At 45.3% G+C, this 19,210-nt stretch overlaps 1 protein-coding gene across 2 annotated transcripts in view; it reads right to left on the bottom strand.

The window, feature by feature from the left end:
- NGEF (neuronal guanine nucleotide exchange factor) overlaps window positions 1-19,210 on the bottom strand; it is a gene marked incomplete at its 5' end in the record, with an annotated part of 83,021 nt that overhangs the window by 24,341 nt on the left and 39,470 nt on the right. Inside the window, 3 exons of one of the 2 annotated variants that reach the window (XM_079710760.1) lie at window positions 12,506-12,813; window positions 18,062-18,204; window positions 18,918-19,024. In XM_079710760.1, coding sequence (XP_079566886.1) covers window positions 12,506-12,813; window positions 18,062-18,204; window positions 18,918-19,024 — 558 coding nt within the window. Of the gene's footprint in view, window positions 1-12,505; window positions 12,814-18,061; window positions 18,205-18,917; window positions 19,025-19,210 lie in introns of those variants that run through there. The other variant, XM_079710759.1, reaches the window with a different exon arrangement.

The raw sequence follows: 19,210 nt of genomic DNA, 5'->3' as shown, positions 1-19,210 counted from the left end.
AGAGCCTCTCTCTCATCCTCAAATAATTAGGATGGAGTCAGATTCCAGAGCCTAGGCTCTGCTGCAGCATGGTCTCTAGTCAGTGCGGGAAATGCAAGGAATGCCAAGACCAGGGGCCTCCACGGGGGCCATGGGGCCTCAGCGTCACCCAGGGTGATCTCAACTAGTCCCGGGGTTGCTGTGGAACTAGGGATCACACATTAAATGTGAGTTGGCATGCAGGCCCTGGGGGGCCCAATGTGCCTCCACACCACCAGCTGCCCAAACCCAAGCCTTGGCAAGCTCACACACATCACAAGCCAATTGTTACGTTTTCTCAAGATGACCTGGTTAATAAGATAACTTACAAAAAAGTACACACTAAAGTAGACATAATATTTAAAAGACACATGCCTGTAAAGATGGCCAGCCTCATTCACAACAAGAGAAATGCAAAGTAAAACCACAACACAGTATCATTTATGATCTTGCACACTGGTCAAGATAAACTCGTTGGATGCTGTACCACACTGGTGATAGGAAACCAGCACCCTCTCATACAGCTGAAGTGTGAAGACAACTTGGCAATATCTTCTTAAAATTTAAAAAGTATGTAATCTTTAACCCAACAGTTCCACTTAGCAATTCCCATAGTATTCCATTGTACAGACCTGTCTTTTATTACTATAAATAATGCTGCAATGAACATCCTTGATACATAACATTTCTAGTTGAAGTTCATCAACAGGGGACTGGTTAAATAAATTATGGAACATCATAAACAATGGAGGTCCATAAAGCTAGAAAAAAAAAGTAAGAAAAGAAAAGAAAAACAAGAATGGGGAACTCTGGGCTTATCTGGAAATACTGTCAAAACATTTTGCTAAGTAAAACAAAAAAGCAAGGCACACAGCAGTGTACATAGAGTTTACCATTTGTGTAACACACACAAACACGCATGCACAAGCACGCACACACTGGCCCTGAGGGCCAGGGGTTGGCGGGGGAAACTATTTTCGCTGTAATTCTGTTTGCTCTGTTTCAACTTTATATCAGGTGCATAAATTATTTATTTACTTTAAAAATGATAAATGGGGGCTTCCCTGGTGGCACAGTGGTTGAGAGTCCGCCTGCCAATGCAGGGGACACGGGTTCGTGCCCCGGTCCGGGAAGATCCCACATGCCACGGAGCGGCTGGGCCCGTGAGCCATGGCCGCTGAGCCTGCGCGTCTGGAGCCTGTGCTCTGCAACGGGAGAGGCCACAACAGTGAGAGGCCCGCGTACCGCAAAAAAAAAAAAAAAAAAAGATAAATGGTAACATTGTCACTTTGCTAAAGTAGGTATAGCTGCTTGCTTTCTAAATCAAATAGAAGAGGAGCTATCTGATATTTTGGGTGATGGCTCCTGTCCACCTTAAAGCATGGGGCAAAGATCCCTGTCCCCTCTGAATTTGGGATTAATTTGCTGAATTGTTAGGGTTTATCCTACAGAGACAAATATATGATTCAATGAAGGTTGGTAAATAAAATAATCACGATTCAATTTTCTGATAGAAGTATATCATGTTAAAAACTGTAAGTAATTTCCTTCTAAAATGGACTGTTTTCTTTTGGAAAAAAAATGTAAGTATATTTCAGTTCCAAGTTGTGAAAACAAGTTGAAAAACAACAAAAATACAATTCTGATTTCAGAGGCTGAGCACACTCAGACTGTGAGTTATATCCAAACTTGCTAGCTCCCTGGGAAGTCACTCCCTCCTCGTTCCCAGGGGGACGAGGCTGGAAGTCTAGTTCGGGCACGTAGGGGCGGTGCCACCACAAGTGCCAGCCTGGGTGGACTGCCCCAAGGAGTGTACATGTAGCCCTGTTTCCATGGAGATGCTCAAAATATCATTCCCGGATCATTTTTCGAGCTGTGCACAGCCAGCCCCCCAAGATCAGGGACCATGTGAAGTCCGTCTTTATCTGATCTGGGGGCGCCACCCAGGCCAGCAGCAGGAGCAACTGCTCCAGGGACGGTGCTGGGGCAGCACCTCCAGCTTCCCCTTTGTTTCTCACGGTGTCAGCTGTGGCGAGAGTCAAGCGCTGCCTGATGGTTTGTCGGTTTGTCGCAGTGACTGTCCCCACCTCCCCCATTTGAACGCCCGACCCTTCCCCAGCTGCCCCCTTCCTAACTTTGTAATTTGAATATCTGTCTACTTATTTTCTCAAACCATTGTGTTCTGAAACAGTAATTGAGAAACCATTCCAAATAGGAGGGTAGGAACCAAGCGCTTCAGAATAAGTTAAAAACAAAAAGTAAACCAAGAAAATCCTACACTACATCTAAGACAACGCTTTCCAATTTCAGCTGCCTAATTTTTACTTTAAAAAGGAGGCGGAAAACATACAATTTTATTCTTAAATCCTGATTCTTCAGTGACTGATTAAGACTCAGGCCCACCAAAAGGCCATCATTTGGGGGTCTTTTCCTTGTGTGAACAGTAGTTCATTGGGACCTGCTGCTTTTGTAGCTAAAGGAAGAGGTGTTTCAACAACAGATTGAGCTGCCAGTACAAGTTGCCCGACTTGCTCTGATAAATGAAAAGATGATCTGATGCAGAAGTCACTGATTTGGAACATAAAGTCTTAAGTTCTCAGTGTTGTGTTCATTGCCAGATATTAACAAAATAGAAAACAGAAACTCACATTAAGCTCTTTAAAATAAATATGAAAAGTCTATAAAGACTCAGAGAGAGATGCATTGAAGCCCGTGTGCCCTGTGCTGTTCACTACTGCACGTGACCACGGTTATTCTCAGGTCATCCTAACTTACTTAAATATCTTGATCTCATCCACTGGAAATGACAAAAATATAATTTATTAAATTTCTTTAGTTTCTATGCCCACTCTTCTATACATGTGACGTTCTATCCTGCATTTTAAAAACAATATGTTATTCTTTCATTTTTTGAAATGAAAAACATTTCATTTCATTCTTTGAAAACATGCTTTTTAATGTTTGTGCCTTTGTACAGTTGTACACTGTCTCGCTAAATAAATAATTCCCTATCATGGGGCATTTAGGGTTCTTCCTCCATTCTTCCCCTAATTTTTGCTTGAATGGACAGCCTAATAAGTATTTGTGTACACTTCTGATTATTTTTCAAGATAAATTTCTAGAAACAGAAACACTAGTTGGTAAATAAACATATTCTTGTAAGGGGGTTAATACAAGCATTGCTGTACTCCTTCCATCAGCTGTGTTCGAGAGAAGGCATTTAAAAATCCCCCCAACGCTAGGTTTTAAATATATTTGTATTTAAAAGTCTCTGCCATTTTGAAATGCCGGTGCCTCAATGTTGCTTTAATTTGTACCTCTTTCATTACCAGTGAGTTTGATTTTTTTCCTTTTTTCATTTAATCACCAGCCACTTTTTCTACAAGAATTGTTTTGCCCATTTTTCTTTAGGGTGCTTATCTTTTTCTTATCCACAGAGCTTTCTAACTGATGGACACCTGAGTTTTGCTGATGTAAACAAAAACAACTAATTTTTGCAGGTTTATTTTATAATCCACCACCTCCCTGCTCTGCCTTATGCAATCCAGTATTTTTTTTTTTTTTTTTTTTTTTGCGGTACGCAGGCCTCTCCCTGTTGTGGCCTCTCCCGTTGCGGAGCACAGGCTCCGGACGCGCAGGCTCAGCGGCCATGGCTCACGGGCCCAGCTGCTCCGCGGCATGTGGGATCTTCCCGGACCGGGGCAGGAACCCGTGTCCCCTGCCTCGGCAGGCAGACTCTCAACCACTGCGCCACCAGGGAAGCCCAAGAGATCCAGTATTTTTTACTCCCTCGGGATTTTTAAGTAGGCAGCCGTCACTGGCAGATAAGGGTGGTTTTGACCTTCCTTCTTTATGGGTTTGTCTCTTGTTCCTTTCCTCATTGTTTTGCCCTGGCCACAGCTTCCAGAGCAACCGCAGTTACCAAGCATTGTCCTCTCACCTTTATTGTCACCAAAGATTCCTTATTAAGTAGGATGCTGGTTATAGATCTGAGATACTCTTTGTAAATTTCAGAAAGTATCCTTCTGAGTTTTGTTTAGAAATTGACGTTCTACTCCCCTTTTGAAGATCAGGGTATTTTTCTCCTCTGGCCTATTAATATGATCAATTTTGGTTTCAAACATTATACCATCTTTGCAGTAATTTCTGTGCTCAATGTTATTCTTTTAGTGTATCTCCAGATTTGATTTACTTATGTTTTATGTAAATTTTTGCCTTAATTCAGAGTGAAACAGATCTATGTTTTATTTTGGGGGAGAGGCCAGGAGAGTACTTAACAAAATGAAGACATCTAACTCTTCTCACAATGCTTTAGTTTTTAAATGAACGTACAGTAAAATTGACTCTTGGGGGCCGTACAGTTCTATGAATTTTGACCCATGTACAGATTCTTGCGACCAGCACTATAACCAAGACACAAAACAGTTCCATCACTCCAAAACACCCCTTGTGCTTTCCCACTCCAGTCACAGCCTACCCCTCCTCCTCACCCCTGGCAACCAGTGATCTGTTCTCTGTCCCTATAGCTTTGTCCTGTTCAGAATGTCATATAAATGGAATCACGTACTGTGTAAACTTCCTGACCTCTTTCACTCAGCAAAATGCCTCTGAGATTCATCTGAGTTGTGTGTATCAGTAGTTCATTTCTTTTTCTTACTGAGTAGTGTGCCATTGTACAAATGTTCCAGAGTTTGTTTATCTATCTATCTGTTAAAGGACATTTGGGTTGTTACCAGTTTGGGGCAATTATGAATAGACCTACTATAAACATTCAGGTACAGGCTTCTGTGGGAACATAGGTGTTTGTTTCCTTGGGGCAGTGGTTCTCAACCACGAACTATTTTTGCTACCTGGGTGATATTCAGCTAGGTCTAGAGACATTTTTGGTTGTCACAACTGGGAGTAGGGGTGCTACAGGCATCTGGTAGCAGAGGCCAAGGATGCTGCTAAAGCTATAATGCACAGGAGAGCATCCCCCAACAAAGGATGATCCAGCCCAAATGTCAACAGTGGTGCTGTGGAGACACTGCTCTAGGTAAGTACCCAGAGCTGGGATTGCTGGGCTGCAGGTAAGCGTATGTTTCACTTTATAAGAAACTGCCAACAGTTCTCCAGAGCAGCTGTATCATTTTGTAATCCCACCAGCAATGTATGAGAGTTCCAGTTACTCCACATCCACACCAGCACTTGGTATTGTACTTTAAGTTATTTTTAGCCAGTGTGTATTATTATTATTATTATTATTGTTAGTTCTAAGAATTTTTGTAGATTCCTTGAGATTGTCTATGTGCACAGTCATATCATCCATGAAGAGGGGCAGTTTATTTCTAACTTCCCTGGAGACTTTCTCTTTGGCTCAGGGATTCCACAGAAATGTGCTGCTCGATTTCCAAGTGCTTGGAGGTTTTCCTGTTATCTTTATGTCCTTGATTTCTAGTTTAATTCTATTATGGTCAGGTCATACTTTGTATGATTTAAATTCTTTTAATTTGTTAAAGTGTGGTCTATCTTGGTGAATGTTCCTGTGTCCTTGAAAAAAATGTGTATTCTGGGCTAGGTGGCACAGTGGTTGAGAGTTCGCCTGCCGATGCAGGGGACACGGGTTTGTGCCCCGGTCTGGGAAGATCCCACATGCCGTGGAGCAGCTGGGCCCGTGAGCCATGGCCGCAAAGACTGCGCGTCCGGAGCCTGTGCTCCGCAACGGGAGAGGCCACAACAGTGAGAGGCCCGCGTACTGCAAAAAAAAAAAAAAAGTGTATTCTGCTATTGTTGAGTGGAGTACTTTATACATGTTAATTAGTTCCAGTTGGTTGATGGCACTCAACTCTTCTTAGATCCTTACTGACTTTGTCTCCTACTTCTACTAATTACTGAGAGGAGTGTTGAAGTTATTATCTACAACTGTGGATTTTGTTTTTAATGTATATGTGCTCTAATGATCAGAGTTAGTTACTAATATTATATTACCGTCAAATAATTTGTGTTTCCCTCCTTTCTATCCTTAGACCAGGGGTCAGGGCTGGCCACCTGTAACGATATAAAGTTGTACTGGAACTCAGTCATGTCCATTCCTTTACACATTGTCTATTTGCTGCTATGACATTACAATGGAGAGCTGAGTGGTTGTGAAGGAGGCTGTATGGCCTACAAAGCCTGAAATATTTACAAAGTAGCCCTTTAAGTTTGATGATCCCTGCTCTAGAACTGCACTGACCAATATGCTGGCAATGCGTGGCTTAATTTTAGTTTAAGTAGAATTAAACATTTAGTCCCTCAGTTGCACTGGCCGCATTTCAAATGCTCAGTAGCCACATGTGGCTACTGACTATTGAAGATGCAGATATAGAATATTTCCAACATGACAGAAAGTTCTGCTGGACAGCAGTGTTCTAGGCTATTCTAAGCAACACAGGACTCTTCTGTGCTTTGACCATTTCAGACAATTCGGTCATCTGGGTGCAACATCTCTTTTGTAGATTTTTTAAGTTACTGGTATATTTTGGTGGTTATTTTACTTTTTATTTTTGAGTCAATTTTTGTAGCTTATATTTTCGTAGAAAATTACTCATCTCACCAAGACTTTTACATGGTATCTTTCAGATCTCGACCCTGCCTGCTTTCCTTAGGAGTGTGTCTGTGTGTGTTTTCCTCCTAATGTCTCAAGCTGTCATCTTAGTTCATTTAACTTCCATTTATTCCTTATTTAATAATTAAAGCATGTTAGGTTGTGAATTTTTTATCCAAATGCAGCTTTGGCAGCATTCCATATATATATATATATATATATATTTTTTTTTTTTTTTTTTTTTTTTTTTTTTTTGCGGTACGCGGGCCTCTCAGTGTTGTGGCCTCTCCCATTGCGGAGCACAGGCTCCGGATGCGCAGGTTCAGCGGCCATGGCTCACGGGCCCAGCCGCTCCACGGCATGTGGGATCTTCCCGGACCGGGGCACGAACCCGTGTCCCCTGCATCGGCAGGCGGATTCTCAACCACTGCGCCACCAGGGAAGCCCCATATATTTTTAAATGTAGTACCCTCTGCATTATCTTTGAAATAATCTGTAATTATAAAATTTATTTCCCTATCTCAAAAGTTAGGAACATTTTAAACATTTCTGATTTGAGGTTTTTACATTGTTTAAATTTATTTTCTTGTTTCAGTGCACTGTAGTGAGAGATTATGGCCTATACAATTTTAATAAATACTCACTGAGCTTTTTCTTTTTTTTTTTCAGTACGCGGGCCTCTCACTGTTGTGGCCTCTCCCGTTGCGGAGCACAGGCTCCGGACGCGCAGGCTCAGCGGCCATGGCTCACGGGCCCAGTGGCTCCGCGGCATGTGGGATCTTCCCGGACCGGGGCACAAACCCGTGTCCCCTGCATCGGCAGGCGGACTCTCAACCACTGCGCCACCAGGGAAGCCCTGAGCTTTTTCTTATGGCTTAATATATGGCTGCTTTTTGGTGGTATCTGTGGACACTGGGAAATAAAATATTGCCTCTCTTTAGAGCAGTGCTGTCCAACAGAAATATAATGTAAGTCTCATATACAGTTTTAAATTTTCTAGTAACCACATTAAAGAAAGGTAAAAAGAAATGGGGAAATTTTAATATATCTTATTTAATCCAATATATCCAGAATATTATGTCAACATGTAATACAAAAATTATTAATAAGATAGTTTACTTTCTTTTTCCTTGTACTAAATCTGCAAAATTTGGTGTGTATTTTACACACACAGTACACCTCAATTAGGACTAGCCATGTGTCAAGTGCTCAAGAGCCACATGTGGCAGGGGGCTACCAAAGTGGGCAGTGCAGCTTTAGAGAGTACAAATATTAGTGAAAATATTGTTAAGTCAACCTCATCATTTTTTTCAGATTCCTTATATCCCTGTTATGTCCCACTCCGACAGAAACAGTACAGCATGTACCACAGCTTCTGCTCACGTCTCTGACAGACGCTGCTCTGTTTGGCTTCCATTTCAAGATACTTTATCATAGTAATCTTTTCATTGTAAAGTGCACCTTTACACTTTGGGAATGGCCTTCCTAATCATACAACACAACATCCAGAAGATCAGGTTTAAATAAGTAAAAAGACTGACAGATTTTCTATAAAAATGAGAAAAGATTTTTAAGTGGAAAAAGATACAACTTTTTGTTGAAGAATGTCAGCCTGTTGCCAGCACTTTATCTGTACTAACTCATTTGATCTTCACAACCCTGTGTATGAGCTCAGTTTTACAGATAAGAAAGCAGAGGCACAGAGAAGTCAAGTGACTTGCCCAAAGTCACTCAGCTAAGGAGTAGCAGAACTGGGATTCAAACACAGGGAGTTGGGCTCCTGTGCCTGTGTGCATAAATTCTGTGCTACATCACCTCCCTATGTTTTTACTGTGGGAGAAAACATTTGAAACATATAAACAAATCATATCCGTAATATGTAAAAAGATGCTATCAATCAAAAAGACAAACATAAATAACCCCATAGAAAAATGGGCAAAGGATAAAAACAGGCAATTCATAGAAAAAGAAATGGAAACAGCCAATAAGCATAAGAAAAGATGCTCAGTTTATGTCATCAAGGACAGGCAGGTTAAAACAAGATATGATTTTTCATCCAACAGATTAGAGCAAAAATCAAGAAGTTTGCTAACGGGGTTAGGAGGGTGTGTGAAAATGGCCTCTCTCGCACTGCCGTAGTGTGAAATTTGAACTGCCTTTTTGAATGGCGATTTGGTGGTATCCACCACCATTGAAAACACACTTCACTTTTCACCGACAATTTCACTTCCAGGCATCTATCCTACGGCTGTGGTCTCCCACGGGCGTGAAGATGAAGGCACACAGAAGCTCTCCTAACCCAGCTCCACATGACCCATGTGCCCGGGGTCACGTGCACTGCTTCCCTGCAAAGCCCTGCAAAGACCTGCTGAGAGCCGGGCACAGGCTGCCCGCCACCTGCACACTTCTCTCCCCACCGGTGAGCCCCGTGTTTGTCCTTAAACTTACGCGAGCCAGTCGTACTTGCTCTGCAACTACATCCTTACTTGATAAAAACTAAAGAATTTTCAGTGCAAAGAGAGTTGTTTTTATGAAAAGTAAGCTGAAAGCTCTAAGAGGTCAGTTAAAGGCAAGTTGCTAAAAACCAAAAGCAAAATCAAACTGCTCTTGAATAAACAAGTGTAAAATATGGGGGAAAACATCATAAAGATCTACAAGGATTTTGCACTTAAGAGTCTTCACAAGTGTCTAAAATCCAAAATCACAACGGTCTTTATGACTATAATTTACCAGGAGAGAGAAAGTGAACACAGCTGGTCCTCCAGTGAGAACCCAGACGCCAAGAAAAGGCCTGCAAACGTGTGCGTTGTTTGCATTTTTTAAAATAATGAAAATGTATTAATGAGTAGCTTATTTAATTTTAAAACTTTAAAAAATAAAGTGATAAACTTTAACAGTACGAAATGATTCATTGTTCCCTTTGGTAACTTTTCTTGCCCTGAATTGTAATCTGTATGATAATATCGTGGGTTTAGTTTTCTAATCAGTTGGATAATTTCTGCTTTTCAATGGAGGATTTAAGCAATTTACATTTGTGGTTATAACAGATACATCCGCTATGAACTCTGCCACCTTATTTTATTTTTAATATTTATTTACTTATTTATTTAATTTATTTATTTGGCTGCACCAGCTCTTGGTTGTGGCATTTGGGATCTAGTTCCCTGACCAGGGATCAAACCTGGGCCCCCGGCATTGAGAGCTTGGAGTCTTAGCCACTGGACCACCACGGAAGTCCCAGCCACCTTATTTTATGCTATTTGTTTTTTGTGCTTTTTTACTGTTTGCTTTCCTTTTATTACAAGATCCCTGCTTTCTCTGCTTTTGGCTTGCTGTTGGAGAAGGTTTATACCATGTTTTAGATTCTACTGGGGCTTATCGCTAAGCTTTCCAAGTTATTTTGAATATATTTCTCTAATTATCAAGGTAAAAAAATAAACAAGTATTCCTCCAGAAACTAGACACTTTTCCTTATTTTGAGGACTATAAAAAGGCCCCATGGTGGTAATATTGTGTGAAAAAAGCCAAATGCGAAATAGCATTGTATAATCCCTTTTATATGAAAGTCAAAGTTAGGGATAGTGCAAGGGAAACAAAAGCAAAAGTAAACAAATGGGACCATATCAAACTAAAAAGCTTTTGCACAAAGAAGGAAACTATCAATAACACGAAAAGGCCACCTACCAAAAGGGAGAAGATATGTGCAAATGATATATCTGGTAAGGGGTTAATATCTAAAATATACAAAGAACTCATACAAGTCAATATCAAAAAAACGAACTCGATTAAAAAATGGGCAGAGAGGTCTTCCCTGGTGGCGCAGTGGTTGAGAGTCCACCTGCCGATGCAGGGGACACGGGTTCGTGCCCCGGTCCGGGAAGATCCCACATGCTGCGGAGCGGCTGGGCCCATGAGCCATGGCCGCTGAGCCTGCACGTCCGGAGCCTGTGCTCCGCAACGGGAGAGGCCACAGCAGTGAGAGGCCCGCGTACCGCCAAAAAAAAAAAACGAAAAGCAAACTCAGAAGAGGAGATCAGACTGCGGGGTGCAGTGGGGTGGGGAAGGGGGATGGGGAGGGGGAATTAAATGAAGGCAGTTAAAAGGTACAAACTTCCAGTTATAAGATGTAATGTACAACATGATAAATATAATTAAGATTGCTGGTATATATACGTTACATATGGAAGACAGTAAATCCTGAGTTCTCATCATAAGGAAAAAAAGAATTCTCCATTTCTTTAATGTTGTATCTATACAAGATGATGGATGTTCACTAAACTTCTTGTGGTCATCATTTCATGAAGCATGGAAGTCAAATCATTATGCTGTACACCTGAAACTTATACGGTGTTGTGTGTCAGTTATATCTTAATAAAACTGGAAGGAAAAAATTTAGGGATGATAAAAAAAAAAACCCCAAAAGTTAGGGATGATGGTTCTGTCAGTGGCTGGTGGACAGCCACCTGTGGGGGGATTTCTCTGTGGCTTCCAGCAACTTCCACATGGTTGCTTTCAGTGGCATTCCTCAGTCCAGTTCCACCTGCCTCTTGGAGATCCCCCCGACCATGCATCTTCACTTCTGGTGGGGTGCGTGGTTCTTTACATTCCCTCACCAGTATCTTTGTGAGAAGCTGGGATAAGCCTCATCAGGATGACGAGACACTACTGACATCAGAAGTTTCATAAAAAAACTGTGGCATCCTTTACAAATCACCGCTTGCAAGTCACACGTGATGTCAGAGGTTAAACCCATCCCTCCTGAGTCTGCGGGGCGGGCACAGTGAACCTCGGTGGCCCTTCAAAAGTCGAGTGCTATCAAGCCTTCTAGAAGAGCAAAGGTATTGTACGAGTCAGCGTCAGATAACCCTCGTCGGGAACTAGTCTCAGTCTTGGTCATCACCTGTGCACACAATCTGCAGTTTCGCCTTTCTATAGAATCTCGCGCAGGAGAACCAGGAGTTAAAGAAGGACAGAACATCTGGAGTCAGGACTGCAACTAGGAACAAGTTCAAGCATGGCTTGAAGGAACATGTGAGCGGAGGGGAGTGGGGGTTGAGGGTGAGAGGGAGCGTGAGAGGATGGAATTGGACCGAACAAGTTAAAAAAAAAATCTCTTCACTTTTTCCCTCTGCATCCACCTTTTAACTTTCACGATGACACACACCTGCAGGGTCACCATTTCTTGTCCGCAATCTCTCCCCTTGCTATTGACCAACTTGTCTCTCTGTACCACAGATTTCCCCTCTCTACCCAAACAATCTTGGTTCAACTACAATGAACACTTAGCTAGACTTCTTAGCTACTCCTTTCTATTACTGTTCATGTTTTATTTCTCCTCGCTAGCAGCAAACTATTAGGTGACTCCGTGATCTTGCCTCAGCCTAACTGATGGGCAGTCTGCCTGGACCATCGGATGAAGTGGGAGAGACACAAGTCCCAGATTCCCACACCGTTTCAGGAGGGGACCGAGGGCTTTCTTTCAGAGCCCCACCCAAGCTTCAAGCGACTGCAAAAGGAAGATGTGGGATAAGACTGTGTGTGAAAAGTAAAGCACAGATGACTAGTTAGTTCACTGTCACAGTGAGTTCAGCATCACCTACTGCATCAGCGTTCAGGCTTACACGGAAATGCCCCCACAACAACAACTAAAGGTTTAGAGAACGCAATCTTACTATCTGACGAAACAGCAATGTGGAGAACACTCAGTACTGGGGTTGAGCTATCCTAGAAGGTCACTGGGTACTTTTTGTTGCCTGTGAAATAATGTGAATTTTCCTGCATGTTCTGGATGGATGTACTCTGCAAGTAATTCCTCTGGTGAACCAGCCAGGGAGTCTCACCCGGCAGAAGAAGGCTCACCCACGTTGGTTAAAACACCTGTACGTTCTGATTGGAAGCTCCCACCCTAGGGCAGCCCATTACCTCCTGCAGCCTGATCTCCTCCGGCTGGAGGATGTCCAGCACCCCGCTGCTCCGAATCTCCGGGAGATCCTGCCAGAGGTTAAATCTCGAGTGCGGGTTACTGAGCAGGCATATCTGGGGCACAGCCTTCCTCTCCGGTGGGCTTGCAGGCTCCTCCTCCTCCTCCTCCTCCTCCTCTTCATCCTCTTCCGGGGTCTCTTCACTGGCCGGGGACCCATCAGCATTGCCTTGGATTTCTGCATCCTGTTGCCTCCTGGTTTCAATTTCTTGGAGAGTAGATTTATCTCGGTATTCCTGATACAGGAGCCCTGGAATCAAATGGAATTGTATTGAAGACATGGAAAAGATTTCAGAGGAAGATCTTTTGGAATCACTAAGTCAAGGCTTTGGACGCCTATCAAGGGCAGATGCTCTGCCTGTGAAAATACAAAGAAAGCCAGACCCGCACAGGTCTCAGAAAAGGCTCTATCAATCACTGAACAAACTGCCACTGTCTTCATTTCTTGGGAAGGATCAGTATGCATGAGTTTTTTTTTTTCAACAAAGAATAAAGAAATCCCTGAACACATTCAAAATCCAGTCACAAAAATATATGCTTTTCACACACATACTTAGCAAACAACAGGAATCCAGAATTTGACGTGTTAATAACCAATGTGTACAGAGTTGATGGAAATGCCCCAATTATGTTTCAGTATCCCAACAGGATGCTTCTCAAAGCCTAAATGCTTCAATATTAAAACTCAAGTATATTCATTGGTGAAATGGGAATAGTTATAAATTCTCATTTTGAAGGAAAAAGCCAATATTTCATCAACCTTATGATTCAAAAGGGAAACATTCCTTTTTTGCTTTCACACTTTCAGACTTACTTCCCTGACCTGAAATAAATGCAGTCTAAGTCTCCAAGGAGATTTGGGGGTACAGAGGAATCAGCAAAAATGTAGCACCTCCACAGGGAAAAATTCATTTTGGATGTCCTGGCTGCAGGGCAGAGGGTTGGTCTCTCCACACAGGAGCAGCAGAAAAGCTTCAGTGGCAAGGGGGCTCCCAGCCCAGGGGGAGGGTAAGCAGGGCTGGGTGGGGAGAGGAAGGGGGGGTCCTGCTGGCGATGAGGCTGGGAGGAGAGGAGGGTCACCCCAAGGGTTTTGTCTATCCTGTGGGCAAAAGGGAAGCCCCTCAAGCAAGCAGCTCTGGTCTACATCTTAGGAGGCCCGTGGATGGGAAGACAGAGGCCATGCCAGTTCTCTAAGGGAGTGATGATGGAGGCCTGAACTGCAGTGGTGGTGGAGGGATGGGGCCATGTGCGTGATTCAGGGACAGTTATAAGGTAGAAGGCAGGTCCTGGTGATTGACTGGTGCTGGGTCATGAACGATATCTGGGTGACTAGTTGGCAAGGGGGTCCGGTGGCCCTGTTCAAGGAGATGAGGAACATCCGACTGCGGAATGGGATGGTGGTGAGATCCAGGTGCACCTGAAGGGAATGCAGGTGGAGAGAACCAGTGGGCAGCTGGACTGGTCTGGAGCCTGGGAAAGCTGCTGGGCCCCTTGATATATCTATCTATAAAACAAAGATGACTTTCCCGGGAAAGTTCTAACAGGGATAAGTGTACCACTTGTAAAGCACTTTCTCATGCAATGCAGTACAAACATTAGCTATTATTCCTTCTTTAATTGTTAAATATATCTAAACAGTACAAAAAAGGAAGGAAAAAAACAGATGATCTTCAAAATTCTGAAAAATGGCTGGATAAATTATATTCATAATTTATAAATAACAGGAACTCAATAAATTACCTTGTGGATTAAATTAGTTGGCTTCCTATGTTCCATAATGCTAAATTATAAAGGCTTTATGCTAAGTATAACATTCACTTCAAAAAAAAAAGATCCTGTGATTTTACGTTACAATCCAGCAGATTACAACATGGAGTTAATTTGACAAAGGAATAAAAAGAAAATCTAAATCTATGCTAAATGTAACCCAGATTGAAGATCTATAAAGACAGAGGTTTAAAGTCACTACATAAACCAGTTCAGTCATGAGCATAAGATATAATTACTATTGCCAACATTGAACCAATTAATCTCCTGTGATTCCGATACTGTTCTAACGGAGGTTTAAAGAAACCAGGATTCCACGAGTTGACTTGGATTCACTTTTCAAAGCTTAGCACAGTGTCTCCCACATAGTAGGTACTCACACATTTGTTGAGTTGAACACCTTTAAAAATGCAGTGTCCAAGCTTCTCAAAAATATCTAACCAATTTGGCATCTTTTTGAAAGTTCAAAAATATGGCTTATGTATGCTACATGGCACATCATGTGTATCATGGGTCAGCATGATGGGTAAATCATGGGTAAATGCTATCTCACATGATGATGTGATACATATGCTGAAAAGAGACAAAAATATCAGCACTGTGGGTAGTTGGGTTGAAAATAATATTTCTGAAATCGCATTGTGGCAGACACTGTGGCTGCCTCTCCTCTATCCCCTCACAGCCCTTCTTCCCAGCTGGCAGGGAGGGGTTTTGTCTGGGTGCTGACCTAGTCTGTGCCCAGAGAAGTGGATGAATGCTCACTGATCAAAACCACCATGATGGTTCCCTTCCCCTTGCCACTGCTGGGTTTAGACATGAGCATGTGACATGACCTGGCCAAGGAGACTAAGGGGACATCTTACATCTTTAAGAAGGGCTTCTCAAAAAGATGTCCCTCCCCAGGAGACACTTGAAGACAAACCGCTCTCTTTTTTTTTTGGTTTTTATACATGGTTGCTTGAGGATGTGATGCATGGAGCTCTGGCAGCCCTCTTGTGATATGAAGCCCAAATGCTGAGAATGGTAGAGGGAAAGGAACTAGGTGGTTGTTTGACTTAATGAACCAAATGCACAATTTCCTATCTCATTCCTAGAGTCAACTGAGATAGAATACTTTCATTCTTTAAGGTCATTTTTTTGGGGGGGCGCTGGATATTCTATTACACTCAGCCAAAGACTCCCAATACAAGTAATCTTAGCATTTTCTTAAAACTTCATACTTCTTTCTGAAGTCTTCAGAATATGAATTTAAACATGCATTTTCCTGGAGTTACTATGATTACAAAGAGTTATCTGACACACTGTGTGACCATTTTCATGACCTGTTTATTTTTATTAGCCTTACCTGAGGAACTATGTTATCTGATTAAATTTTTGTAGTAGAGATATACTGTTGATATATCATGTTTTTCTATTTTCTCTTTTGTACATTCAGTAAGCAAAATTAATTTTACCTGTAAAAGCTGGCACCTGGTATTATATTCATGCAGAATTAGAAGGCTCAGTTCCTATCTCTCCTAATTAAAATGATCTATATCAGGCTGGCTGTGCTACCCTGCAGAAGGAGGATAAGCTCCTGGAGTCCTTCAAAATCTTACTTTCTGAAGGGAATAATTTTTTTCTTTGAATCCTTCAGATAGAAACTTCTAAAGGGCAGAGAATTCATTTATTTTTTAGTGAGCACCTTCTATGCACCAAGCAGTTGTTAGGTGCCAGAGACAACCACAGCACACACACACACAATCACAGGGTCTATGATCTTCAGGGCCACCATCAACTACAATGACAATTGTATACCACAGCACGCATAGTCCTGGCATCATTTTGTTCTTGCCTGGGTGGGAGCCACTGCAAAATTCAACACAGTGGTCTACAAGATGCCCATATAGTCTTCCCACTTTCCTTCCCCCTTAATTCCACTGTGTCTTTAGGAACGCATTGTCCTTTCCTGATACCTGGCAAAGAATTCACTTCATTCGGTGAGCTAAAAGCAGCTGGCCTCCTGTAGCGATCTGCTTGGCATAAGCCTCCAGTCTATGATGAAGGATGTGAGAAGAAGGCAGCCTCGGTCCTGTGCTGTCATTCAGCACATCTGTTGAGCACCGACCATGGATCCAGCCCAGGAGCCAGAAACACACAGTCACCATTACACCAGGAGATAGTGGGAGAAAAGCCTCGGAATGTCAGTCTCTACTGTTTACCAAATGAGGAAACTGAGGGCCAGGATGAGCAGGTACCAGAGCTCAGGGCTCCCCACTCCCAGCTTTGAGCTTATGCCACGGGCTCTCCAGGAAGGAGGTCTCCACACGCCCACACTGCAGAAGGGAGCCTCTCTCTCCATGAGAGGAGGCATGGATCTCCCCACTCCCACCTCGATTTCCTTCCTAGTCCTGACATTGATCTCAGCCAGAGGATCCCTTTCTAGAGGGCGGAATTCGAGGCTTCCAGCACATGCCAAGGCCAAGGTGGCCCTCCTCTCTATAAAGGGCAACGTGGCAGAGGTGGAAGAAAGGGATTTTCGGGTGTGTTTGTCCTCAGATCAGCCCCTCTCATTTCCACCAGCAAACAAAGGGAAAAGCCGCCACCACCATCACCACCCAGCCCAACACGCAGGGGGCCCGCTAGGAACAATATCCCTGGAGTCAGCGCTGCTTAACAGCATGCAGTGTGCGCTCCACCCTCAGCTTTGCAAGGGCTCAGCTCCTCCCAGGGTTCAGTCCAGAATAAACCCCAGCCAGGGAAAAGGGAACCTGCCCAAAAAGTCTTCTAAACACGGGTCTCCTGGGGCAATGGAAGCTCCTCTTCCATTGGAGACACTTCATGTCCGTCTGAGTGTTTGGGATGGAGAACAATAATGATGAATTTAGGAAAAAACATTTTCAAGCCCGAATTTTAATTTAACGAATGAACTGCTGCTCTGACAACCCTGAAGAACAGAAAGATTTCTAGGCGGTACCATTCCCGAAGAACCCACGTCACCCACTTGTGGCCACCTCTGGTGATGAAGATGAGAACTAGTTTGATGTCATCAGCAATTTTTGACTTTTAAATGCGAGTGCTTGGGTTTTTGGGACGCCTTCTCAATCCACTTTCTGCTTTCACAGAGCTTCAACTGCAGCTGTGCAGGAGCTGGACACGCGGGTTGTGCCCTGCACTTCTGGCCATTCTCTGGGCAGGAAGGTGGAGCCAGGCTTCCCTTCCTAACCCAGGGGCCTCTGGGGCTCCCAGCTTCTCTCTACCTTTCCTTCCCCTGTGCAAAGTCTGCCACTGCCACCCCTTCCTGAATTGCCCCAGTCAGCCTGACTCTCTCCAGAAGTCCCCTCTGCAGGGTCCCCTCCCTTTCCAGGTCTTCTCCAGGCCCCCGGGTGGGGATGGCGGGGGATGCATGGAGCCCCCCGTCCTGCATGGCCCATAAGCACCTAACCCCTGGACTTTCTGGCAGAAGACACAAGAGGACAGAGAGCCCTCCCCAGGAAAGGGCTGGGCAAGCACATCTCTCCAAGAGAGCATGAAACAAATGCATTTGCTAAAGCCCAATTATACAGTCACTATTAAAACGTGGCAGTTTTGCCTCTGGAACCATTTAGAACCAAAGATGTCAGTAACCTTCCTTGTCAGAAACATTTGTCCAGGGGAAATGCAAGGGCATCCCACAAGCAGGGGAGCCCTCAGAGTCCACCAGGAACCCACGTTTCCCCCAGTGACGCCCCGTCGCCGCTGGGGACACCCACCTATTTGTTCGATGAGGTTCCTCCAGGAGTCGGCAGGAATGGGGTGGATCATCTGCAGGGCCTCGGTGAGCGTGGTGGGGCTGTCGGCGAGGGCCGGGCACTCCTCGGGTGTGGCCTCATTTCCCAGGGTGGAGGACGACTCGCTGCCAGAGAGAGAGGAGAGGCAGGAGCCGGTTATTTTTAAGCAACGACACACCTCGGCCAGCTCACGAGAGGCGTCCGCACAGGCGGCCCTGGCCAGATGGACCCTGACTGGGATGTCCAGGCCGAGCGGCCGCCGCCGCTCCCTGCCACGCAGGCCCCACAGGCCCTTTTTGTCACCGCACCAGGGCGCGACCGGGTAATTCATTCCCACACCAGCCCGCCCAAACCTTCATGTTTTCGGAGCTCGCGGGCAGGCGTCGGAAACTTGGCGCGTCCTGCCCGCTTCGCGGCGCCGCCCCGCCGCCCGGACGGGTCCCGCGGCCAGGGGCCCTGCGCTCGCTGCGCACCCCGCGCCGCTCGCTGTCACACGGCCCACGGCCCCCTTTGGGTAGCGATCCTCCAGTCCCAGGGCCACGCGGCGCGGAGAGGGGCCACCGAACGGGACGCGTGCGCGCAGGGCGCCCGAGAGAGGGCGCGGGAGGCGGCCCGGGGCAGGGACAGGGGTGTCGGCGGTCCGGCGGGGGAGCACCCCCAACCCCAGGCGGCGTGCGGGCACGATGGCGGCCGCGGGAGGAGTGAGGGGCTGCGGGGCCCGCGGGGCGGGGGGCGCGGGACAGGCAGTTCGGGTAGGCGTCCCCGGCCAGGGACGCAAGCTGGGGCCACAGGCGCGCAGTGGTGGCGCGCAGGGGTCGGGACGGCCGCTCGTCCTCACCTGCCAGGGAGGTGTCCCTCCGCTGAGTCGCGCGCGTCGCTCTCCGAGGTGGAGCTGTCGTGGTCCACGGCGCAGGCGGCGCTGAAGGCTGCGGCCAGCAGCTCCATGGGGGCCGGCAGCCAGGCAGGCTGTGGGGCCGGGTCGGGGACCGCGCTGGGGGCCCGGAGCCGGGCGGGGGGGCGACGAGCGGGCTCCGGAGCAGGGTCGCAACGCGCTTGGCTGGAGCCGGAGCTGCCGCCGCCGCCGCCGCTGCCAAGAGCTCCAGCAAGGCGCCCCGGCGCGCGCCTGGAGGA

The sequence above is a fragment of the Hyperoodon ampullatus genome (assembly GCF_949752795.1).
Source record: "Hyperoodon ampullatus genome assembly, chromosome: 8".
Taxonomy (NCBI): Eukaryota; Metazoa; Chordata; class Mammalia; order Artiodactyla; family Ziphiidae; genus Hyperoodon; species Hyperoodon ampullatus.
The sequence above is the reverse complement of the archived record's forward strand: the minus strand, read 5'-3'. Positions and strand labels throughout refer to the sequence as shown.